This window comes from Eptesicus fuscus, chromosome 12 (genome assembly GCF_027574615.1).
Source record: "Eptesicus fuscus isolate TK198812 chromosome 12, DD_ASM_mEF_20220401, whole genome shotgun sequence".
In the NCBI taxonomy this organism is placed as follows: Eukaryota; Metazoa; Chordata; class Mammalia; order Chiroptera; family Vespertilionidae; genus Eptesicus; species Eptesicus fuscus.
This window is the reverse complement of record NC_072484.1, coordinates 23,742,556-23,761,010: the sequence shown is the minus strand read 5'-3', so window position 1 is coordinate 23,761,010 and position 18,455 is coordinate 23,742,556. Positions and strand designations below refer to the sequence as shown.

General features: G+C 38.7%; 2 protein-coding genes and 2 pseudogenes across 2 annotated transcripts; 1 reads left to right on the top strand and 3 right to left on the bottom strand.

Annotated features, from left to right (window-relative positions):
- Window positions 1-4,957: 4,957 nt before the first annotated feature.
- On the top strand, window positions 4,958-5,414 carry LOC103285856 (proteasome maturation protein-like; annotated as a pseudogene).
- A 244-nt stretch (window positions 5,415-5,658) lies between these two features.
- LOC114231390 (40S ribosomal protein S25-like) lies at window positions 5,659-7,191 on the bottom strand (annotated as a pseudogene).
- A 1,336-nt stretch (window positions 7,192-8,527) lies between these two features.
- Window positions 8,528-17,142, bottom strand: MKKS (MKKS centrosomal shuttling protein). The gene is made up of 4 exons (XM_028144781.2): window positions 15,971-17,142; window positions 12,944-13,119; window positions 11,673-11,783; window positions 8,528-9,285 (listed from the first exon to the last, which is right to left on the bottom strand). The coding sequence occupies exons 1-4, from the start codon at window positions 16,953-16,955 to the stop codon at window positions 8,845-8,847; spliced, it is 1,713 nt and encodes a 570-aa protein (XP_028000582.2). The 5' UTR covers window positions 16,956-17,142; the 3' UTR covers window positions 8,528-8,844.
- Window positions 13,055-17,302, bottom strand: LOC129150899 (uncharacterized). The gene is made up of 2 exons (XM_054724105.1): window positions 17,149-17,302; window positions 13,055-13,119 (listed from the first exon to the last, which is right to left on the bottom strand). Exon 1 carries the CDS (start codon window positions 17,300-17,302, stop codon window positions 17,150-17,152), a length of 153 nt encoding a protein of 50 aa, XP_054580080.1. The 3' UTR covers window positions 13,055-13,119; window position 17,149.
- Between the last annotated feature and the right edge of the window lie 1,153 nt (window positions 17,303-18,455).

Genomic DNA, 18,455 nt, shown 5'->3' with positions numbered 1-18,455 from the left:
TCTGTTCTACCAATCAAAACGTAATATGCTAATGATATGCTAAGGCCGCTCAACCACTTGCTATGATGTGCACTGACCACCAGGGGGCAGACACACTGACCAGTAGTTTAGCTTGCTGCTGAGGTCTGGCCGATTGGGACTGAGCGAGACAGACCAGACATGCCCTGGAGCCCTCCTGTGGTTCCTACCTACCAGGGGGCAGACGCAGAGAGCCAAGTGGTAAGGAGCACCGAGCAGGTGGGCGGTAAGGAGTGAGGGATCCCGGACTACGAAAGGGATGTCCAACTGCCATTTTAGGCCCGATCCCTGGGAGGTGGACATCCCCCGAGGGGTCCTGGACTGCAAGGGGGCACAGGCTGGGCTGAGGGAACCGCCCCCCCCCCCTGCCCGGTGCACAAATTTCGTGCACTTGGCCTCTAGTATATATATATACACACATATATATATATAAATGTATATTAGAATGATGAACTTCTGATAGAAAACTTATAAGGCCTATTAAGAAGCATATGACTAAAGAAGAAATACATAGCCAACAATGAATAAAAATGTATCTGCCATACCAATAATTTAAAAAAATGCAAATTATAAGTCTATTTTCAGCCATTACATTGGAAAAGACAATAACTAGTGTTGGCCAAAGTGCAGAAAAATGAGCACTTTCCACACTGTGGTTGAAGTATATTGATACAACAGTTCTGGAAGACATACTATATTAATAGCCTTTCCATTTTAAATACACTTAGACTCATAAATCTTAATTCTATTTATTCATCCTGAGGAGATATAAAGGGCTGTGGGAAAGGAAAGGATATATGCATAAGACATTCACTACATTTTTGTTTACATTAACACAAATATTGAAAACAGCGTAAGGGTATATTAATAAAAGTTCATTGATTAAATTATGGTATAATTTCTACAACTAAAATTCCTTCAGGCATCAAAAACAATGTAGGAATAGAATGTGTAATGATTGTACTATTTATAATGCTCGTGACATATTAGATAAAAGAAACATTATAAAGCAACATACCAGTTGAGTTCTTCCCGGTCACATCTTGAAAGCAAATCTGGCCAGTTAACAACAGAGGAAGAATCTGCCTGAACTGACCAAAAGTGTCCATACTTCATGTCAGTGAGAATTTCACCTCCCTCATGTTGAAATTTTAAAATAAATTTGTGTTTTCTGAAGTTGTGTACAATCCTTACTAGAAAATAATGTACATAATTTTTTAAACAGACATTGCTTTTGTAGTTTTTATTTTTATTTATTTTTTAAAAATATACTTTTATTGATTTCAGAGAGAAAGGGAGAGAGAGATTGAAACATCAATGATGAGAAAGAACCATTGGTCAGCTACCTCCTGCACAGCCCCTGTGTGTAAGCTTGGGATCAAGCCAGCAACCCGGGCATGTGCCCTTGACTGGAATTGAACCTAGGACCCTTCATTGCACAGGCTGACACTCTATCCACTGAGCCAAACCAGCTAGGGCTGCTTTTGTAGTTTTTAAAACAGCTTTTAAGCTATAGTTTACATTCAATATTATTTTTATTAGCTTCAGATGTACAGCATGGTGAATATACAATCATATACTTTACTAAGTATTCCTCCTGATATTTCCAGTACCCATGTGCCACTATACATAGTTATTACAATGTTATTGACTATATTCCTTATGCTGCAGTTGTAAATAATTCTTAAAACCACTTCCTTAACAGTTCAAGAAAGTTATTATTCAAACTCAGATGGTAAAATATGAGACGTAAGATCTTGAAAATAATTTCAGAGGAGCTCATTTTGACAGAAATAAATTACAAGAAAAAACAGCAACTAAGTTAAGCCTCAGGCACTGTTTTGTGACTTAAAGTAAGATTGAGGTCTGAATTATATTATGAGGTTCCTCGGGAGACAGAATAGAAATGCTGATAGCTATAAAAAAGGAAAAGAAAAATAATGCAGAAGAGAATGAAATCAGTGACAGCTGCTCAATACTTTTGTGGGACTCATAGGACATGTAACATTAAAGTTTATTGAACCATAGGAGTCAACAGGATTAGCATTTTATTAATCAAAGGAGGTTAGGATTTTGGCAGCATGGAATAAATTGGACAACTAATGCAAATTGAAAGAGCCTTTTAAACCAAAATACTTATTTGGTCTTATAAATACCCCCAATTTCTTAATTCTTCCATTTGTACTACATTAGAGGATCTTCATATGTTAGACATTTTAAATCAACCATTAGTAAAGTATTTTCCACGGGATTTTTAAATTACATATTGTTAGTATCTTTTATTATTATAGGTATCCTTGACTCATTCAGTTTATAGAATCAAACCTAGTTAGGCATTCACATGATATAAGAGAAATTGTAGGTACCTCTATAAAATCCATCATATTCTGTATTCTTACATTGATGAACTGCTCTTTGGATAACTTAAAATAAGCCATATTGTTTACAGTCATATTAAGCATGCAGGTTATTATTTAAGCATATCAAGTACAAAAATCTCTCCCATAATCAGTGCAGACCCTGTCAAAACATCAAATTAGTTAGGGTATTCCTTTCTGATAATCGTTGGGAAATAGCCAAGGAGACTAAACATCTCTTACAGAGCCCTTTTCAGCTGTCTAAATAAATCTATCTCTTAATCTGAAGGAAAAGGCAAGTTTGAAAATCTGATATCTTTATAATTTTTCATGTAGTTAAATGTTTCCACTTAGTAACTTTGGTATCCCATAATCCTTGGAATTTTTTTTACCACTCATCTACAAAATTTGAGTTTAGAAGTATCTAATCCAATGTTAGCCTGTATCTTTGGATTATAAATAGATCTATTTGCTTCTTTATTGAGAATACTAGAGGCCTGATGCATGAAATTCATGCACTGGGGGGCCGGGGGGGGGGTCCCCTCAGCCCAGCCTGCACCCTCTTCAATTCAGAACCCCTCAGGGGATGTCCGACTGCCAGTTTAGGCCTGATCCCGGGGATTGGGCCTAAACCGGCAGTTGGAAATCCCTCTCACAATCCAGGACTGCTGGCTCCTAACTGCTCACATGCCTGCCTGCCTGATCACCCCTAACTGCCTCTGCCTGCCGGCCTGATCGCCCCTAACTGCCCATCCTGCCAGCCTGGTTGCCCCCCAACTGCCCCCTTGCCGGCCTGGTTTCCCCCAACTGGCCCCCCACCAGCCTGATCACCCCTCACTGCCCCCCTGCTGGCCTGGTCCCCCCCAACTGCCCTCCCCTGCCAGCCATCTTGTGGCGGCCATCTTTGACCACATGGGGGAGGCCATCTTGTGTGAGGGCATGAGGGTCAATTTTCATATTACCTCTTTATTATATAGGATTAGTGGCCTGGTGCATGAAATTTGTGCATGGGGTGTGTGTCCCTCAGCCTGACCTGCACCCTCTCCAATCTGAGACCCCTCAGGGGATGTCTGACTGCTGGTTTAGACCCATAGGGATCGAGCCTAAACCGGCAGTCAGACATCCCTCTCACAATCTGGGACTGCTGGTTCCTAACTGCTCACCTGCCTTCCTGTATGATTGCCCCTAACCACTCTGCCTGCCGGCCTGCTCACCCCCAAATGCCCTCCCCCCCACTGGCCTGCTCACCCCCAACTGCCCCTCCCGCCAGCCTGATCACCCCCAACTGCCCCCTCTGCCAGCCTACTCACCCCCAAATGCTCCCCCTGCTAGCCTGCTCACGCCTAACTGCCCCTCCTGCTGGCCTGATCACCCCCAAATGACCCCCACTGATGGCCTGCTTGCCCCCAACTGGCCTGCCCTACCAGCCTGCTCACCCCCAACTGCCCCCCCACACTGGCCTGATCACCCCCAACATTCCCCCACCCCCCACCGGCCTGATTACCCACAACTACCATCCCCTCTTGGCCCCTAACTGCCTCTACCTCGGCCCCGCCACCATGGCTTTGTTCAGAAGAACGTCTGGAAGGTCTCCTGGAAGGTCTACCAGTCTAATTAACATATTACCCTTTTATTAGTATAGATAGAGGCCTGGTGCACAGGTTGGGGCCAGCTGGTTTGCCCTGAAGAGTGTCCCAGATCAGGGTGGGGGTTCCCTTAGTGGGTGGGGAGGCCTGAGTGAGGGGCCTATGGTGGTTTGCAGGCCAGCCATGCCCCCATTGGGGTAGGGGTCCCCACTGGGGACAGTACCAGCCTGGACGAGGGGCTGGGGCAGTTTGCAGGCCAGCCACACCCCCATGGGGTGAGGGTCCCTGCTGGGGGTGTGTGGCCAGCCTGGTTGAGGGGCTGATGGCTGTTTGCAGGCTGGCCATGCCCCCCAGTGGGGACCCACACTCTATGGGGGCATGGCCAGCCTGTGTAAGGGGGTGAGGGCCATTTTCAGGCTGGCCATGCCCCCCAGCAGGGACCCTCACCCCGATGGTGGCGTGGCCAGCCTGAGTGAGGGGCTGAGGGCCGTTTACAGGCCCCTCCCTCGGCAGCAGGCCCGAGCGACCCAAGCCTCCTGCACACTCAGGCCAGCTCCATGGCAGCCGCCCACAGGCCCCTCCTTCGGCGGCTGGCCCAGACAAGCAGGAAGCTTGGCTTTCTCCGTCGCTGGGGGCAACCCAAACCTCCCACCTGCTCCAGCTGGCTACGTGGCTGCTACCATCTTTGTCCTGCTAATTTGCATATCCCCTCCTGATTGGCTGTGGGCATTGCAGAGTGATGGTCAATTACCATATTTCTCTCTTATTAGTATAGATAATTATACTCATACAACAGAATGCAATCCCTGAAAACTATTCCTATATGTGAATTAAGCCTTTTGATGGAGAGATAATTTAGTAGACTAGGTAGACTAAAAGCAGCATAATGCCAGTATCTTAATAAATCATGGCTTAAGAGAGATATAAAGCAACTTGACAATCTCCTATTAAAAATTCACATTGAGGGAAAATGCAAGTGAGCTGCAGGGCTTGCTGATGGTAAGGGAGCTGAGAGACTGTTTGCAGAGTGAGCTGAAGACAAATATCAAAGGATCTCAGCCACAGGACAGTGTTGCAGTTACTGAACTTTCAACGAATGGACCTTTTGAAAGTCATAATCTTCTTTGAAGGTTTTCCTTGTGTGAAAAATGAACTTTTGCCCAGTCAGCCTCTTAAATTATCAGAAAAAAATTTCCAGTTCAACCATGATAAAATGAATTTTTCCACACTGAAAAGCATCTAGGTTCTGTTTACTCCACTAAAATTACAAATGGAATTTAAGGCAATGCATCAGGTTCAGTCTTCCATTTCTTCCAAGTTCAAACCTTTCTCTGGGTATTTTGAGGAGTAATGATGAGACTATTGGATTTGAAGGAATTCACAAAGTGAGCTAATGGGAGAACCACACTTGATGGTGGAATATAAACTTGGTTACTGCAACACAGTATGCTGATCATGGAAATGGAGGTGCTACATCTGCTTATAGTCATTTTTTTTACTATAATTTTATGTATGACACATGAAAAAAGTAAAAATTCACATTGAGGAAATACTTATAATAAACATCCTATTTTAGCTCTGCAGTTGTTGTTTCAAGTGTTGTCATTTGATTTTGAAGAGTGTTAGTTGATCTCTTTCTTTAAATTGATTTAATAAAGTTTTATTTTTCAAAATGTGCAGGTGGTGGGACCTGTTGTTCATGCATCTTCACCAGCAGCTGGGGCATCCCCACTTTTGGTGTTTCTGGTGTAAATTGCTTGAACTCTGTGCTTTAAAACTAGTTTTAAAAGTCCTTTACTAAGAGCTCATGAAGGGTTGGCCTGGCCAAGGAACCTTGAATCTTTAGTTTCTCAGAGACAATAGCTGGGGTTATAAGCTTATAGCTGGGATCTTCCCTAGAGATTTTGTCATATGTTGCTTTGTCGAACAAAACTAGATTATTGAGCTTGCCCTGAGCTTTGACTTTGGACCATGTCTTCTTTTTGGCTTTGCCCCCAGATTTATTCACTGCGTCTTTGTCTTTCTTGGCTGACTGTCCAGCATTTTTCTTCTTCTTTTTAAAAATCTTTATTGTTGAAAGTATTACATAGGTTCTCTTTTTCCCCCATTAACCTCTGCATTTTTCTTATTTTTGTCATCCTTGAGTGGCAGAGTGAAACTGGAAGAGCAGCTGCTACCATTGTTGCCTTGATATGATGTCCAGTTGACCTCTTCTTATTTGCCAGACAATCCTCAATGATATTAGAGGTTAAAAAAAAAAAAAAAAAAGATGTGTTCACAGTCCCTGACCTCAAGGAACTGATCACCTAGCCCAGTGATGGTGAACCTATGACACGCATGTCAGCACTGACACGCGTAGCCATTTCTGATGACACGCAGCCGCTGAGGTGGCCGCATGCCGAGGATGAAACATTTGCTGCTCCTGAGGATGAAACATTTGCTGCTCCTGAGGATGAAACATTTGCGAAATAATGTTTTTTCCTCAAAGTGACACACTACCTGAGTTATGCTCAGTTTTTTGGTGAAGTTTGACACACCAAGCTCAAAAGGTTGCCCATCACTGACCTAGCCAGTGGGACAGATATTTTTAATATTACTTTTCTTTTTATTCAGAAAACAGACCAGACTGAAGAGATGCATTTTATTTTTTTAATATTTTTTATTGATTTCAGAGAAGAAGGGAGAGGGAGAGAGGGATAGAAACATCAATGATGAGAGGGAATCATTGATCAGTTGCCTCTTGCACGCCTCCTACTGGGGATTGAGCCTGCAACCTGGGCACGTGCCCTGACCTGGAATTGAATTGCGACCTCCTGGTTCATAGGTCGACGCTCAACCACTGAGCCATGCCGGCTGGGCTGAAAAGATGCATTTTAAATGTAAACAGTGAATATCTCTGAGTAGTAGGACTGCATTTGACTTTATTTTTCTTTTGTGTGTTTGTGTGTATGTGTATGATTCATATTTTTCAAATGTTCTATTACAACATAATGTTGTTAATTATTTTATGGCTCATCTAGATCCTCTGCTTCAGGGCCTCTCATTTGGCTGTAATGGCAGGGCTACACTCATCTTGAGGTTCCACTAGGGAGGATATATTTCCAAATTCACTCTGTGGTGGTTGGCAGGATTCAGTTCCTTGTGGACTGTTGGCTGGAAGCCTCCCTCAGTCCCTTGCCTTATGTGGGCCTCTTCATAGGGCAGCTCCTAACCTGGTAGCTGGCCTCCATCAGAGTGAGCAAGTGAGAGATCAAGAGAGAGAAGCCCATCTTTTACAATCTAACATCAGAAGTAACATCCCATCACATCTGCTGTATTCTACTCCTTAAAAACTAGTCCCTCCCACACCCAAAGGATGGACTACCAGGAGATGAGATCATTGGCAGCCATCTTATAGACAAGATGCAAAATTACATGCAAAATACATTCACACCCTCCCAGATTTCCAAAAGTCTCACTGCATTGCAACATCAGCTGGATGTCTGAAATCTCATCACTGAAATCAGATCAGGGTGAAGCTCCTCAGTGTAATTTCAAGTTTAGCTCCTGGAGCACAGTTCCTCTCCATCTGAAGATCCCTGATGGTAATGAGACAAGTAAGCTGTCTAACACTCCTCACAAATAATGATGATCAGGCATGAATAACCACAATAAGACATTCCTGTTTACAAAGTGGGGAATGGAGATTCAAAGGAGTCACTACATCCAGCCCATACCCAAGGGTAGGAGATTATGCCAGGGCTCAAAAACCAGGAGGTGGGATCACTGGGGGCCACTTAGAGGCTGCCTACCACACTGCCCTTCTATTTGACTCTAATAATAAAAGTAATAAAATTTTAGATAAATATTTTATGAAGCTTGAGGTATAGCTGATTTTTTAATATATACTGCATTGCTGTGAGTTTGTACTGCAATTTTTTCTTTGGCTCAGGGTAAAAATTTGTTTGGATTGAAAGATTATTGGAGGAAATTGCTTAAAAATTTTATCTTCCTTTGTCATGACTATAGACCTAATCATTAATTCTCAGGTTGTTCAATTTTCCAAAAATTTTCTAAATGTTTTCTTAAAGGTTAATTTAGCATCTCTTACAGCTCCACACTTATTCCTCTAGTTGGATTCTGCATTTCTTCTTCAATTTATCAATACACCTTGCATTTGCATAAAAATCAAATTACATTCCTTGGTGAAACATCAGTGTCTCTAAATTGAGTACAAAAGCTGTTCTAGTTTCTTTTTTGCATTACTGTCTAAACTAGAGAAATAACTTTCCACTATGCTGTTTAGTTACTATATAAATCTATTTTTTCCTAATCACACATTTTCTCAAAATAACAAAAATGAAGAAGTGTGATAAAAATGAGCAGTTGCTGGTAGATCAGGTTCTACATCAATTACTTAAACACAGAATAAATATAGTCTCATATAAAGAACACTGAAATTTTGCTAAATGTACAGTTTGAGTAATTCTTCTGATTGAGCAATATGTACTGGATGCTTTGTGATATTTTGGAATCTAATTTTAACTGAAAATATCTATAATAATTATATACAAACTAAGGCATAGATTAGGATTAGGAATTTTTTATTTCTGTATATTCTTAGAATGATATCAAAATAACAACAGCAAAAATTTAGAGCAACATACAGTGGTATCTGTGGAATCCTTAAGATAACTGCAATATCTTTAATAATGCTTCACATTTTTATTATTCTGTGGTATTTCTATTCAAGAATCATACCTTTTTTCCTTATATAAATAAATCTATAATTTTGTGAATCATCTATCCAAAAATTCAGAGAGAACAAATACAATCAGTATTTCTTAATTAACAACTGACTAGTTTGTCTGTTTTTTGTAACATAAACATGCTATTCCCTTATATCAGTTTTTATCTTCAATGACATATGAAAGATCCAAAATCAAATTGGCTGTCTCCACAGCCACTTGTAGGCCACTGAGCTTAGCAGTGAAACAGTCCAAGGTCAGGTTGTTGGCTGAGCCCACAGCTTCATGGGGAAGGCATGGTAGTGGTGCAAAAGGATGCCGAGCAGTCCTTAAGAAAGACCAGCTGAGTTCTTCCTGGCTATTGTGTAATCCGCAGCCACATCTTGTAAGCAAATCTGGCCAGTTAACAACAGAGGGAGAATCTGCCTGAACGGACCAAAAGTGTCCATACTTCATGTCAGTGAGAATTTCACCTCCATCATGTTCTAAAGAGCCAGTGAGAGATTCTAGTGCACTGCAAAATGCTTCAGTAATTAGTTGAAGTTCTGTTGGAGTACATCCACCATCTTTGAGAATGCTTTCTGGATCATTAAAAGTCTAAAGAGTAATTAAACAATTAAAAACACATACAGAGCAATTAGTGCTATAAATATGTTTCTGAAAAACAGAATGCTTGCTTCAACCCTTATTCATAAAGTTACTACTTACTTTCAATTTACTTAGGGGTTTGGCACAATGCTAATGGGCATATATGAGTCTGCTGGCCAGGCAATAATGCCTTCACCTGATTGTTTATAATAAAAATGTATGCTACCAGTCATGTTATCAGAATGAATGAATCAGAATAAACTCCATAATCAATGTATTCTGAATGGCTGCCCAGTAGTGCCTACTTAATATATGAAAAACAAGGCATAATGCTTGTATTATAGGCCTTTATACACAGGAAGAAGTTGCTGAAGACTATGTCTAAATAAAGTACTTATTTATATTTGGCAAAATGTTTGAGATTTGTTTAAAATGAGAACACACAGCCCTCGCTGGTTTGGCTCAGTGGATAAGAGTGTCGGCCTGCGGACTGAAGGGTCCCGGGTTTGATTCCGGCCAAGAGAACATGCCTGGGTTGTGGGCTCAATCCCTAGTAGAGGGCATGCAGGAGGCGGCCGGTCAATGATTCTCTCTCATCATTGATGTTTTTATCTCTCTATTCCTCTCCTTTCCTCTCTAAAATCAATAAAAATATATAAAAAATAAAATAAATAAAATGAGAACACATATATTACTAAGACAAAGATCATTTAGGAATATATGCAATTTTTACATCAATGTTTGAAGATATTCTTTCTCTTTAAATTAATAAAAATTAATATGACTTTAAATTGTTTCTTTGATTCCACCACCCTAAATAGTTTATCCTAGAAATTCCACGATAGAACAAAAAATAATAACCAGCAAACTAATAACTGAATGATTAGTAAAAATTTATATCCTAACTACTTAAAATCAGAGACTACATATATATATATTTTTTTAATCCAGGAGGTTTGAACCAGATGAGATCATCTCTAAGAATATTTATTCCCATATTTTCTTTTTTTTAAAACCTTAAAAAATATGTTCTTTATTGATTTTAGAGAGGGAATAAGAGAGAGGGGGAGAGAGAGAGAGAAAGAAAGAAATACCGATGTGAGAGAGAAACATGAATCGGTTTCCTCCCAGAGCAGCCACCACCAGTGATCAAACCCGCAACCTAAGTATGTACCCTGACCAGAAACTGAACCTAAGACCCTTCAGTGCTTGGGATGATGCGCCAACCAACTGAGTGAACCACACCAGCAATGGCGCCTATATTTTCAATGCTGTATTGTTTCTTCAAAATCCTATTTAAGATACCTTCCTCCTCCAAAAAACTTTTTCTAGTTTACTCAGTCCCATTTTCAGACTATATTATTATCCATTCAGCATTTATAGATGGGAACTGATTTTGTTTTTCATAATAGATATTCTGATAACTTTTCATGAATGGCTTTATCATCACATAGATTTTAAATTATGTAAGGAAGCAGGGTGAGGCATGTCTATAAAAAACATTTATATTCTCTCCAGCCCCTAGAAGCTCTGCAGCCTCTTGATAACACTCCTGACTAAACAAAGAATCAGCTGCAAATAACTAAAAAGCACATATCTGTTTGTATCCACTTTCAAATAAAGGTCAGTATTTATGAAATAATTAGAACTATTATGCACTAAATTTATCTGTTGTTAGGAAATGGTTTCCTAGATTAATGAAAAAATTCTTCTTGATAGAAGTAATCCTATATAATAAAAGCCTAATATGCTAAGTGTCCGACCGTTTGTTCGACGATTCAACCAGTCGCTATGACACGCACTGACCAACAGGAGGGCAAACGCTCTGACCAGTAGGTTAGCTTGCTGCTGGGATCCAGCTGATCGGGACTGGGAGAGACAGGCCGGACATGCCCTGGACGAATCTGTGCACCGGGCCTCTAGTACATATCATAAATGGATACCAATTTAAAAAATATAATAGAATTTAATATTTGGAATGCTTTAAAAAATAAAATTAATTAAGTCTTTTCTTGATGATCCAGAAAGTATTGAAGTATTTTGTAGAATCTTAACACTTTCCTTGTGAATATCAATTACTATTGTACCACAGCAGCTGAGATCCCTGATATGACAACTCCCATTAACAGAATGCTTATTTCAACATGCAATATTTAGACCATACTCAAAGAATGTGATCATTTGGTAATGGGTTATATTAATAATAATCATTGTGATAAAGGTATTATCTTATATTTGCAAGTGTTATTTTCCTCAAGTGTTTTCCAATACAATATCTGACTTGGGTTGTAGAGAAATTAAGCAGTAAAGGCTCCAGGGTATTCAGATTTGGCTTATCATCTCATAAAATGAATACTGCTGAAAACAGATAATCTGAGAAGGACTATCGAACTTACCTTGTGTCTGATGTAGGCTGCCAAGTGAGTTTCAGTACAGCCACCTCCCAACAAGACACATGGTTCCTTGATTGTTAACTGCAAAACATGCAGTGCTGTTTGACAAGTGAGCTACAAGACAACGAAATAACCAGAATCAGACAGTGACATCAGATACACAAAGAAATATAGCCATGTTCTCAAGGCAACTTAAATAGTAAATTCAAAGAGCCTGATTTTAATTGCAAAAGAATAAAATCGGTACTTCCAAGGTTATAATGTGATGAATACATTTTAGGTTTAACTAAGAATAGAGATTAAAAAAGAACTTAGCCAAATGTTTGGTTTCACGGCCAGATTAATATCATCTTTCATATATACTTAGCTCTGCAAATTGAGATTCACAAATGAATGGCCTCAAAGTAGCTGGGTCAGCAAGGTTTGTTAGTACTTTTACTAAAAAATTATTTTAGTCTAAATAAATAGCTGATATACTAGTAAAACTTAATTCAAGTTGCTATGGAAATGATAATATAGCTGCAACCCAGCAGTAATAAAACAAACAAACACAGAGACCTTTAATATTTATCAAGGGTATATAACCTTGAGCATACATGAATCTTCAAGCTTGTGACCAATACCACACGTTATCACTTTCCTTATATAAAAGTTGCATGTGGCCCTAGCTGATTTGGCTCAGTGGATAGAGTGTTGGCCTATGGACTGAAGGGTCTCAGGTTCAATTCCGGTCAGGGACACATGCCTGGGCTGTGGGCTCGATCCCCAGTGTGGGGCGTGCAGGAGGCAGCCAATCAATAATTCTCTCTCATCATAGATGTTTCTCTCTCTCTCTCTCTTCCTCTCTAAGATCAATAAAAATATAGTTTTTTAAAAAGTTACATGTGTTATTGCTGGTAGAGAACAAACTCTATTAAGAGGTGGATGATGGGTATTACTAGAGAACACAGTATCTAAGTGAATTATTCATACATATTTAGCATTAAAGAGTATATAATTCAAGTTAATTTCTTATGAAAAGTTCATATGTTAAGGACCTTTAGATTATTTGCAAATACTAGAAATAATAAATGGTAACATATTCCAGGTTGACTGTAGTGTCTACTTGTGACTTTAATTCTCTCACTTTTTGTTGTTTTTGCTTTCTATACCACCTAGGGAAGTTATGGGGGCGGGGGGAAACCTTGCTCACCAATGTGACATTATACCTTTCTGAATAACTATTTAATTCCTGCCTCAGCCCCTAGATATGGAAGTCAAAGTTCATTACCTACCTTCAACTCATCCCAGGCAGTGCCATTTCTATTGCAGAGAAGCAAGCTGCAGACAGTTGCTTCATTAGGAATAAGATGAAAAAACCATTTGAAGCCAAATTTTTCAGTGCACAGATCTTTCACACTTCCATAACTACTAGGAGAGACTGAGCCGAGGGAACCAATAGGCTGTGTTCCTATTGAAAACACAAAATATATGAGTGAAAATGGAGTATACTAGTACAATCATTTAAAATTATAACATTTTTTCCTAGCCAATGTAAGCCCCATAAGCATGTCATTTAAATTATGACATAGAGAATAAAGAACAAGATGTATCTTCTTAAACTCATGAAATAAGCAATATTCTGCTATTAAAATGATATACAAATGTAGTAAAGCAGAGGTTCTTTTAGTTCACTGACTTCTTTGAAAATATTTTAGAAGCTTTGTTGTATTCTCTAGAAACAGGGACACAAAATGTTGTGTATATTTTCTGGGAATCCAGAAGCTCTGGAGGTCTATTCACAGATTAGAGATCCAAAATTAAGAACCCCACTACTCTGGAATAGGGTGAAGCGAATGCATAGGCTATTATTTTTAAAAGACACAATTATTTTCACCTTAAATCACATAAATTAACCCATCCAAATAGCTGTTTGGGGCACTATTTAGTGAACATACAGGATTTTTTTTTTTTTTCAGCTCTTTATATGTAAACTAGAGGCCCTATGCACGAAAATTTGTGCAAGAGTAGGCCTTCCTTCCCCCGGCTGCTGGCACCGGCTTTCCTCCAGCACCCAGGACCCAGGCTGGCTTCCCTCCAGCCCCAACTTCATGTGGAAGGACATCAGGAATGATGTATGGAAGATGTCCAGTCTAATTAGCATATTCCCCTTTTATTATTATAGATAGCTACCTAAATTATGCCAAAATAAAATGTAACATTCTAATTTCATTTTGTTATTCTTGGATATATCATTTTGCATGCCCTCCTGCACAAGTAAGATTTTACAAAACAAAAATTAATAAAAATAGAATGAGAAGTTAAGATGACTGGAAGTTTTCCAAAATCTCTAAAATGTAGTGGAAGTTATGTAAGAAAAGAAATGACATCAAACTTCTATAAGAAATAACAATTCAAGTTTAAAATCTTAACATTACTAAAATTGAGCAACGTACTCCTTTGGGTCAGTTTCCTCTTTCAAACCAACAGGGTTAAAACAATAGTGTCTATAACACTTCCACCTCAAAAAATTTATAAGAACCCAGAAAATAATCACTGAGTAATTTAACTCCTTGAATATCCTTTCTTCATCACTTCTGAAGCCTCAAAGAATAAGGGATATTTGAATTATATTAAAAAAAAACTTATGGGAAAAATAAAAAACCTTCATCTTGTATAATTTCTCACGTTAGACACAACAGAGAATCAATAGTGAAAGGATTTGGCTTTATTGCTTACTCCACTGGAGGTGGAGTAAGTCACTCATGCCACTTTTCAGGGTGGGCTTGCCCATATGAGTAAAAATGGGAATAATATCTACTTCACAAATAAACCCAATGTTAAAAATGCTCTGTAAGCCATAACAAGCTTCACACACATCACCCATGCACAGTAACTCCATTATCTGCTCATGCATAATATTTCCACTATTTAACCCAGATCATCAATAAAGAGGGATTTTATGTAAATAGCTACATAGGGGGAGAAAGGAGGTAATGTTAACCTAGATATATCCTGGAAGATAAATTAGGCCCAAAATATATTTCACCTGTCTCAAAAAGTCTCTTATCCCAAGATCTAACACTAAAGCTCTGGCTATTAATACTATGTTCTAATTGCATATGGAATAAATAACAATTTTGGGCTGATGTGGAAACTCATTGCCTACTTATGATATTGTTTTTGTGGGAAAATGCTTCATACTGACTAAATAATCTGTAATACCTAATATTCATAACTGGAAATTACCTATTCATGAAAATACAGCAAATATTTAAGTATATGAGTTTGACTCATATCAACAATGAGCTCCAGAGAACTATTTCCATTATTTAAAAATTTCCTCTTTGACAATCATTTGACAGTCTTACAAAGGTAGGGTAGTAACCCAGAGATGTTATGTATTCAATACTTGACATACATAGTTCTCCTTTTTGACGACTTTAAGAGAAAAACCAGTGAACTTTAACAATGGTTTATCTAATGACTTAAAAAATACAATCAATCAGAATAAAATGACCATCTTTCTGACAGATTGCTAATGCAGTTGAAGAAATATATAAAAAGTGGCTCATATCAGGAACTTACAGTTTGTCATTTTTCTTTGGCTCTAGTAAGTAAATGTCAACCTTCCATCTACTTTGAATTTACTGAGTTTGTGAAATACAGTGAATTTTTCCATTATAATTCTGCAAGTTACTATATTATAGTCAATTCAACAAACATTTTAGAACACCTACTGTGTACCAGACCTGCTGTAAGCTCTAAAAGTAAAAGATGATCCTGGCTTTCAAGGATCTCAGCTGGAAATATTTAAAGCTAGAACACACACACACACATACATACTTAATTAGGAACCACTATTTAGGCAGTACAGTTGTTTGCTGGAGTTACATAAGAGTGAAAAAAAAGGAATATTTTAGCTGCAAAATTACCTTCTGAATTATAATGCGACTTAAGAGCTTTGTAAAACTCAAACAGAATTTTGTGTAAACTGTGAAAGATCTTATGATTGAGGGTGTTACTCTTCCCAATAATCTGTAAAATATTTGACAGTTAAGTTTTAGACTTTAACAGACTCTGCAGTATATTTTAGAGCTGGGCAATACATAGAAAATAACCATAATCACTCAATCTTTAATAAGTGAACAATATAGGATCTTCTTCAGAAACGTTTGCTGCCAGAAATGGTACTAATATATGCTGTGAGATTGGCAGCTTCTAGTTTTTCAAGATGTTAACAGTGACACACATCAGAAATATATCTGCCCCCCAAAAGTATGATTTATTTACTGTCAAGGACAAAAGCTGAGTGTTTTTACCTGTCACTTTTCTCAGGGGTTCCATCAGAGCTGCTCCAACTCTGTCTATGGCAAGAACACGATGCACACCGAGAAACTGTTTCAGAGAAGGGTGTATAACTTTTTGGCACAAGACAAGATCTACGTGATCACTAACTAGCTGCCTTCCTAGGTTAAGTAACTGGTCCAGAACTGCATTTTCAAGAGAAACCCCATAATTGACCACCACACTTCCTTCTCCAGTATCGGAAAGGTCTCCAGATAAAGACACACGAAAGAGTGCCACCTTGAGGGAATCTGACTTTTTGATAGGCAGTATCTTCATCAATCGAACTTCTGACATTTCAATAAGTATTCCAGGTAACACAGTAGAGTCTACAACTCTTTGACATTTTAAAGGTACAATTATACTATTTCCTAAAATGATGTGGTCTCCGGCGTTTTCTGGAATTGTAAGCAAAAACGCTCTCAGAATCAGAGTACTGATGTGGTCTACTTCCTTCCTGGTGAGCATACAGGCAGGTTTACTTGTTAATACACTGCGTACCAAACAGAGAAGGATCTGAGTACTACTAAAGTCGACTGGGATTCGACAACCACAGACCTCCGACTTGAGGTAACTGGTGCAGAGGCTCAAAAGATGCTTATTTAATTTAATGACAGTGGTGGGTGTCAAGCCTAGTCTCTGAACATTTTCAATCAGGTTGCAGCAAAGAATGGCTGTGAATAGGCCACAGTCACTGAAGCATGACACATGGTTCCGCACGGAAGTTGTCAGGATCTTTAAAATGGGGTGAGTGACGGGAAGGTTAGCGAGCAGGGCTAACGACTGTGAGGTGGTGCACACAGAGCCTCCAAGGCCGTTGTGCAGCTGCTTCAGCCTACCTGAAGGGCCATAGCACGAGGCCATGATTCCTTTCAAGGCAGAAAGCGTGGCCCTGACTCTCTCACTTGTTAGTGGTTCACTTTTACACAGTGATGGCTTTTTAGCTTCTAAACGAGACATCTCACTTCAGGCGGTAATTTGTGAAGACAGCTTTTATTTTGTTAACCATAGCTTTCTATTTATTTTAACATTTTAGAAAAGTATTCTTCAAGAATGATATGCATTGTGGTTATAGAATTAAATAGCTTCATGTTTATGAAGCTAATCAGCATGAAATGATTTAATGACATAGTAATTTCAAATTTTATTTTACTTCATTCTTTGATACTCTTTTGTTTGTTTCCGGACTGAGATTTTACAGATTGTTTTGCAGCCCACTGTATAACGTATGTCCCAAGATGGACACCTATGAAAGAAACGCCAGCAACAAGAAGCCAGTTCTTCCTAATCCAACTGGTAGTTTTCATTTCTTCTTTCAATATCAAGCTCAGATTCAAAGCTTCTTTCTATAGGAAATAAAAGTAAAGCGTTTTAAAGAAATGATTCCAAAACACTTTATAGACTATAGTTTAATCATTTATTTTAAACTCTGTTCCTTCTTTAGAGAAAGAAATTACCAACTGGCACAAGGCTCTAGAACATGAAAGATGTAAATCAACTTAGACCAGTGATGGCGAACCTATGTAGCCATTTCTGATGACACGCGGCCACATGCTGAGGATGAAACATTTGCTGCTCCTGAGGATGAAACATTTGTGAAATAATGTTTTTTCCTCAAAGTGACACACTACCCGAGTTATGCTCAGTTTTTTGGCGAAGTCTGACACACCAAGCTCAAAAGGTTGCCCATCACTGACTTAGACTAAACATCCACTCCTTTATTCTTCAATGAAACCCTCTGAGAAAAAAAGTGCTGACATTTCAATGATTTTGGAAGGCACAACAATACACCTAGAAAGTTTACAGTAATTTGAATATGACGTGTTTCTAAAAGAAAAAAGCTACATTATAAAACTCATAGAACTTGATCTCTGAATCTTAAAAAAGCCCCAAATGTACTTACTCTGTTATATCAAGATTTTATGTGGTGTGTTGTGTTTTTTTTTTCTATAACTTTAGTTTGCTTGCAAACCTTAGGTCTCAATTGAAGTACATTTATTTATATCAAATCTTGCTTGTATATAATTATGAAGACAAGGTAACTGTTAGTATTCCTACTGCAGAGACTCCACTGTATAGCCTATGTTTAGCTGTATAAGTCTGCACAACATATTGAATCAAAGAACAAACCATGTTTTACATATCTGACTATAGTCAGAGCTAATTTTCTGTAGTTTTACCCTATCAATCAGTGATTTTCAGTTTTAATGTCCTACAACTAATCCTTCTCAAAACTTTGGTTAATTACAATAAGCACAAAAACCAGAAAATGTGCTAGATCACAGAGAAAAATAGGCTCTGATTTGCAATTCAATCTCAAAGACTCTAAATGCTGTAAAATGTTTTTATATTCCAAGTGTACCAGTTTCATTAACAAGGCAATAAGTAGTGTGCTGTGAGGCATAAAATCTGGACACTTTAAATAAAAATCGCAGGCCCTGGGACCTTATCTGTTGAGGT

What these genes read in the sequence shown, in the direction of transcription:
- LOC129150899 (XM_054724105.1), bottom strand. Translation starts at nt 17,302, where the DNA reads ATGAAAACTACCAGTTGGATTAGGAAGAACTGGCTTCTTGTTGCTGGC.
- MKKS (XM_028144781.2), bottom strand. Translation starts at nt 16,955, where the DNA reads ATGTCTCGTTTAGAAGCTAAAAAGCCATCACTGTGTAAAAGTGAACCA. An exon ending in ACCCCTGAGAAAAGTGACAG is followed by an intron (nt 13,120 to 15,970) that starts GTAAAAACACTC and finishes TGTTTTCAATAG; the next exon opens with GAACACAGCCTATTGGTTCC. An exon ending in CTGCCTGGGATGAGTTGAAG is followed by an intron (nt 11,784 to 12,943) that starts GTAGGTAATGAA and finishes GTTGTCTTGTAG; the next exon opens with CTCACTTGTCAAACAGCACT.